The 7,271-nt window shown below is 45.7% G+C and overlaps 1 protein-coding gene across 4 annotated transcripts in view; it reads left to right on the top strand.

Annotated features, from left to right (window-relative positions):
* SCEL (sciellin) overlaps nt 1-2,511 on the top strand; it is a 150,458-nt gene extending 147,947 nt beyond the window's left edge. For all 4 annotated transcript variants that reach the window (XM_073580421.1, XM_073580422.1, XM_073580423.1 and 1 more), the window contains one exon: nt 1,071-2,511. In XM_073580421.1, coding sequence (XP_073436522.1) covers nt 1,071-1,087 — 17 coding nt within the window. In that variant the 3' untranslated portion in view covers nt 1,088-2,511. The remainder of the gene's footprint in view (nt 1-1,070) is intronic.
* Nucleotides 2,512-7,271: the final 4,760 nt, after the last annotated feature.

Here is a 7,271-nt window from a genome sequence, read left to right on the forward strand (position 1 = left end):
CCTCTTATTTAATAAAATAAGCGTCACCCTACATTTCTATAGTGTCCTGGCAGTCTTATGGAAACCAGCAAGAGCACGCTACAAATTATCAGCACGGCCATGATATAATTTACATTATCACCGAGATCAGATGCATGTGCCTGTACCGCTCTCACAGGACAAGGGGAAAATACCTTTATTATGCAATCCAATAGCCATGTTCAAGTCCATCAAATTTTACATGTGGCTACCTACCTCCCTTTCTCCATGGAGCCTTATCTCATCAGGATTGTCAGATGGATTGCCTTCCTATTGTTTGGCTTTCTTATCTTGTTCTTACAGTTTTCTCAACTTTCTCACCTTGTTTTGAAAAATAACTTCAGATCTTCATATCTAATTATATTAAATCAAGTTCGGCTTATTTTAAAAAATGGAAGAACCAAGTTCTCAGTCTAGAAATTAACCCTATAAGCAGGGTTACCAACCTTCCAGAAATTCCAGGACAGTCCAAAAATGTGGCCACTTTTTTGACCTGTCTGTAAAAAATATGTAAGGCATCCGTGATTTTTTTAAAGTTGAAGAAAATTATGCAGATTATTTTGATTATAATTAGTATCATTTTTCAGCTTAAAATGAATGATGCCAATGTGTGAATTATGGGCTGTAGACATGTATCGTCTGTGGGTGATTTTTTGGTAAGCTGTTCGGAAAAAAATTAAAAGTCAAGTTGGCGTATCTGCCTATGACTATGTACAATTTGGCCTCCAAAGGTGTAGTCAGACTGGTCACATCTCCCGCTGTAAAACACAGAAACTAGGTCACAGTACTGGACCATGCAATGTGCTATAGTGCAACAGACTGATGGCGTGACAAATCTCAGACACATTTGTCAGCAGTGAACAAATGAGAGGAAGTGCAACATCAGTTATTTGACAAATCACATTAACTCTGGTGATTTTACGTACAAGCCATGTTTTATTAGATATATTAGGATTACTCCAGCTGTCTATGGTGTCATAGATGTGTCACTTAAGGCAATATTATATTATTTTGTATATAACCTCTAAAATATTTTATTCTTTCTGTTCCAGAAAAATGGATCATCTGAAACTATAAACCAAGAGAAGACATATGAAACATGACTCAATAGCTATCTTTCAAACAACAGGGGTGGGGGTATATAGGATAACGACTAAACTCATTCCTATTTAATATATTGGTCTTTAGGAATGATAATGTAATACTGTTTAAGTAGTGTTAGAGCCAGAACATCCTGTTGCCTCCCAGACTGAATAATACAATATATTGCTTTCTAACAATACACTTGATAGGATTACTATGGTTTAGCCATTAGTCTACTAGATAAGGAGCGAATGCAGACAGAAATAAATGAAAGTTTGTTGCCAAATAAATATGATATGATGGGTTTATGTCAGGGATCACCGAAGCAGCTTCATTACACAATATTTTAACTCCTGGGGTATTGTCACAAGACCGTTTTCTCCACATCGGAGAAAAACGGTCCGATTATTCTACTCCTTTTCAGAGTTAGATCAGATGTCATCCGAGTGTGGTCCATTGTTTTTCATGGACCCATACACTTACATTGCCGATTTTGATCAGACCCTCGGATCAAAAAGGACACATTTCCAAATTTTTCCTCTGACCACTTGGTTCAAGTAAAAAAAAAATCGGACATGTGCACAACCCCTAGGAATATCATGGGTACAAGTATGGTCTGTGCAAGTCACAGAGAGCACTTGTACAAGAAATTCGGTTGTGTGCACAAGATTTTTTGCTTTAATATTTTTAAGTTACAGGTAAATCCAGAGGAGTAACAAATATTGATGGGGCAAATGTGCAAAATTTGGAATGAAGTCCTACTCCACCATGACCACGTTCATCAGCAAATTTCTCATTCAGTCTCCATAGTGACCACTAAATGTACATTATGTCTGAAAGGAAATGGACCTGCTTCATTATTGGACCCTATAAGTGCATCCGAATAACAGAAGACTTGTCATGTACTGCCATGTGAAAGTGATCCATGTCTAAAGCCCATTAGTCTAAATAGAATATGAATGTGTTTTTAGTAGGAATTTGAGCCCAATGGGCATTTGTATAGGGAAGTGAATACTATGTCTTCTATATATATATTCTAATATATCCAGCAGTTAACAGTGTACGTTATCTTTCCTAATCTAAACAAAATTAAGATGCTCTATTATGGTTAGCCCTAATTTTAAATATTTTTATTCTTTTTTTCTTGTGTTGCATGATTTATTAACAAATTTTCACAATGTATCAGAATATTTGTTACATAGATAAAATTGAAATCATGCGCTGGGGATTCTTATGTTAAGCACTTATAGTGGCACAAATACTGCATATTTTCTTCTATGGGGTATATTTAGTCATTTAACACTAAAACCCTGTTTTATGATCAAAATGTAAACTTTTTTTCTGTTGTCTTTTTTTCTGTTATGATAAACATAAAATGTCAACTATGAGAATATATCATTTTAATACCAATCCTTTCTTGTTGAGATTTGTTTAACTTTTAACATCAGCATGAGAATAATAAACATATTACACATCAATAAGGCATTACTTCTGGAGCCTATGAACATCAGGTACTGTACTCATTCCAGTGTGCTTTTGGTGAAGCAAAAGCTGAGATACACCAAATAATCTTTGAATACATGAATAATGACATGAGAAATAATTGATTTCTTATAATTAAACACTGTAAAAATGTCAGAGGCTTCAGAAAATGAGTGCCATAACTGCCCTTATGCCACCATTGACTTGGTTTAAGAGTAAACACCCTGATTTTGACAATCCCACACAGGAAATGAACCCAATGGGTTCGAACTCAAGAATAATATGTAGGTGATGGTTACTAAGTTACAAAGTTACATAGGTTGAAAAATGATATAGGTCCATCAAGTACAATTCTTCTCAATTATATATTATTTATCGCATAGACTATTTATAACTCACAATGCCATTTGATATAAGAATAGCATCTAGCCCTTTTATAAATGCTCAAATAGTGTGATAGGGCGGTGAGAGGACCATGCATACCAGGATTGGGGGATGAGGGGTACCATGCATACCAGGATTGGGGGATGAGGGGTACCATGCATACCAGGATTGGGGGATGAGGGGTACCATGCATACCAGGATTGGGGGATGAGGGGTACCATGCATACCAGGAATGGGGGATGAGGGGTACCATGCATAACAGGATAGGGGGTGAGGGGACCATACATACCAGGATAGGGATGAGGGAGTACCATGCATACAAGGATTGGGGGATGAGGGGTACCATGCATACCAGGATAGGGGGTGAGGGGACCATACATACCAGGATAGGGATGCGGGAGTACCATGCATACCAGGATTGGGGGATGAGGGGTACCATGCATACCAGGATAGGGGGTGAGGGGACCATGCATACCAGGATAGGGATGAGGGAGTACCATGCATACCAGGATTGGGGGGTGAGAAGACCATGCATACCAGAATTGGGTGATGAGGGGTACCATGCATACCAGGATTGGGGGATTAGAGGACCATGCATACCAGGATAGGGGGTGAGGAGACCATGCATACCAGGATAGGGGGTGAGGGAGCCATGCATACCAGGATTGGGGGTGAGGGGACCATACATATTAGGATAGGGATGAGAGAGTACCATGCACACCAGGATTGGGGGGTGAGGGGACCATGCATACCAGGATGAAGAATGGGGTGCCATGCATACCAGGATTGGGGTGGGTGAGGGTACCATGCATATGGGTCGCCCTCCCAGGGCGGTGGGATACTCGGTACCGGGCCCGATGAACCTCAATGGGAGATGTCACGGCAGCTGGGACCCGGCCCATGGCCCTGGGTGCCCATTGTTTAAGGGGAAGTGTTCAGTGTGCTTATGATGATTGGAATGAATGAGGCGTGACGCCACCTGTGGTGTTCGGCAATGAAGATGTTAAGCCGACGCTGCAGACAGATCCTCTGGGACAGATGGTGTGGCGCAGCAATGATGTTATAGCCCTCCACAGGCAGGGCTGTAGTCCCAGGGCAGTGTAGGTGAAGTGACACTTAGATGGTGTAGTATCAGGCGCAGGGGATGTAGCAGTGCCGGGCAGGTTGACGCAGGAAAAAGTGGAGGACACCAGGGCATGTAGTTCCAAAGCTTTATTCACAGTCTGTTGTGGTACAAGAGCCTGCATTGGTGCCGTATCCTCCGGGTCAGAAGCTCACCCACTTCCAGGCAAGATGAAGTACTCCTTTTCAACACTCCGCCAACATATGTGCCTTTTCTGAACGTCTCCCTCTTAGCTCCTTTAGTGAAGTACTTACAGTATTGAGTTACACTGGAGTTCCTCCTGTCAGATGTTCCTATGGACTCTACTTGTATGGCAGACAGCTGTAGCCTGCTTTGGGGACTCCTTGCTACCAAGTCCAGGCTCACTATCGTTGCTGTTGTGCCCCCAAGTCTTGTGTGGGAATAAAGTGGTGACAACTTCTATTCCTCCGGTGTCTGCTGCAGGACCATTAGTATCCAAACATCCTCGAGGACCGGACCCCGGCCTTGCGCTTAGAACTTGGGAAGGGTTCTCCTCTAACCCTAATCCTTAGTTCTCTTCTTCTCCTCACGGTCCATACTAATCCTTTCCTTCTTAAGGAGAGTCAGGCTTTCTATTCAAGTTCCTTTCCTGTGCCAGTGGACCCAGATTACTGAGGTCGGCTGCAACACTTCCTTCAATCCATCCCTCTCAGGGGAGCTTCCCCCACAAACTGAACTCGTCAGACTCCTGTGACAAACTGACCGAATCCTAAACCCTTCCCGCTCTTTTGATGCAAAACTAACTCCACCCGCCTCCCAGCACGCTTCGTGTTCCAAGCAGGGAGCCACCAAAGGGTGCTTTGCTACACTACTATGTTGTATGGGATGCAGGTGTTGGAGCTTGGTCAGGAGTCTCCACCTTACCTGAATGGTGGGGTACCACATCTCAGGAGGAGATGCAGTACCTCTGGGCGACTGAACCCTCAGCGGCACAACACATACCAGGGTAGGAATGAGGGGTGCCATGCGTACCAGGATAGTAGGGTGGCAGCACATAGCAGGATGGGAGACCATATACCAATAAAAATGCTCGCCACCCAGGAGTAGAACGGGTTTATAGCTAGTTTGATATAAGAATAGCATGAAGCCCTTATATAAATGCTCAAATACTGTTTTTCATTACCACTAGAGTTGAGCAAATTTGTTTGGCTCCCTCCTTATTTGGCAAGCTACATCGCTAACCGAATAAGCTACAGAGAGCCTGTTTGTTGGGATCCAGGTAGCCAGGTTTCCTCTACAGCTTATTCGGTAAGTGCTATAGTACAGGGCCTGTGCGTGCTAGGTGGCACGCCAGGATTCATGGCAGGACCTGCGCGTACTTTAGAGAAGCACGGGGAGATATGCCAAGGAGCAGGCTAGGGCCTGCGCATGCCAGGAGGGCATGCAAAGCACAGTGCAGAGACAGTGTGAGTGCAAGGAAGCACAGAGGGCATGGCTCGGGCACTGGCTAGCTGGTCGGGCTGAGGCTCAGACAGGCGGGCAAGACAGAGGCGAGCACGGCTGAGGCACAACAGGCGGACATAGCTAAGTCACTGGCCGACGAACACGGCTAAGGCACAATCAGGCGGGCACGGCTAAGGCGGGCACGGCTGAGGCACAAACAGGCAGACGAGGCAAGGCCAGGGGCGTGCAAAGGGCACATGGAGAAACAAGGCAAGTCAAAGTACAGAACAAGGAGCGGAATATAGGCTGAAGCACAGAGCCGGGTACAAGAAAGAGAAGCGGAGCGTATGCTAGAGCGCCTGAGCTGGGTCAAGACATAGAGTAGAGTACAGACAGGTAGCAGAACGTATGCTGAGGCACAGAGCCAGGCACAAGGGAAAAGCGGAGCTTATGCCAGAGCATAGAGCCGGGTATATGGCAAAGCACAGAGTACAAGACAGGGCTTGTGCTAAAGGAGCACGGGAAGGCAGAATACAAAGATAAGGCTTAAAGCAGAGTACATGGTCAAAGCGCGTACAGACCGCACAGCGAGTCACAGTACGGAAACAGGCTTGTGCAAGAGAACACGATAGGACAGAGTGTAGGAGAGTAGCAGAGCTTGTGCTAAAGGAGCACAATAAGAGTACAGAGAAGGCACACAAGGCAAGGCACAGGACACGAGGCAAGATAGAGGACACAAGACAAGGTACAGGACACCAGACGAAGACAGGACACCAGACGAAGTACAGGACAAAGGACAACCACAGGACACGAGATGAAGTTCAAGCACAGAGCATGTGCGAAGAAGCACAACAGGGCAGAGTGCAGGGGCACAGAATACAGGTAGCAACCGAGCAGACCAGACAGCCTAGCAGGGAAGCAACACGATACTCAGGCCCTGACCATAGGAAGGGGGGGTCTGATATAGGGCATTAGCACCTGGACATCCGGATCAGGACCATGAGGGAAACTTCCGGGTCAGGTCCTCCAGAACCATAGAGCGGATTGCTAGGTTAGGTCCGCCTGGACCATGGAGAGGATCACATGATCAGGTCCTCCAGGACTATAGAGAGGATTGCTGGATCAGGTCCTCCTGGACCATAGAGAGGATTTCATGGTCGAGTCCTCCAGGACAACAGAGAGGATTGCTGGATCAGGTCCTCCTGGACCATAGAGAAGACCACAGCAGACAGAGCTGAGATGGGCGCACACACAGCAACGGCATGCAGTCATGAGATTAAGCACACATGCGCACAGCAACGGCATGCAGCCATGGTGAGGTACGCATGCACACTAGCGATGGCGCACAACCATGAGATGAAGCACATGTGCGCACAAGCAATGGCATATAGCCATGAGGTAGAGCACGAGTGCACACCAGCAATGGCAGGCAGCCATGAGATGAGGTGCGCGTGCACACTGCTCCAGGGGTCATGTAGCATAACAGACCTGACTGTTATGAATGGGTCACCGGTGAGGATAGCAGGCCCAGGCTAAGCCACAGAAAACCATAGAGGTTGGTAACTAAGTGGATGCAGACCCCTGATCCTGTCCACACAACTAGCAGAAGCCGTGGAGCGTTCCTACGATGATGCTAGATGCCTTGGCACAGCCAGAGAGCTAACTACAGATCTTCTCCTCCTTCGGCATCAAAGGCCTTGCCCTATCCTGGATCTCCTCATACCTTTCCAACCGCACATTCAGCGTCTCCCACACCACCTCCTCATCCCACCCTCTC

The sequence above is a fragment of the Dendrobates tinctorius genome, unplaced genomic scaffold (assembly GCF_039654945.1).
Source record: "Dendrobates tinctorius isolate UK_male_01 unplaced genomic scaffold, ASM3965494v1 ptg000064l, whole genome shotgun sequence".
NCBI lineage: Eukaryota > Metazoa > Chordata > Amphibia > Anura > Dendrobatidae > Dendrobates > Dendrobates tinctorius.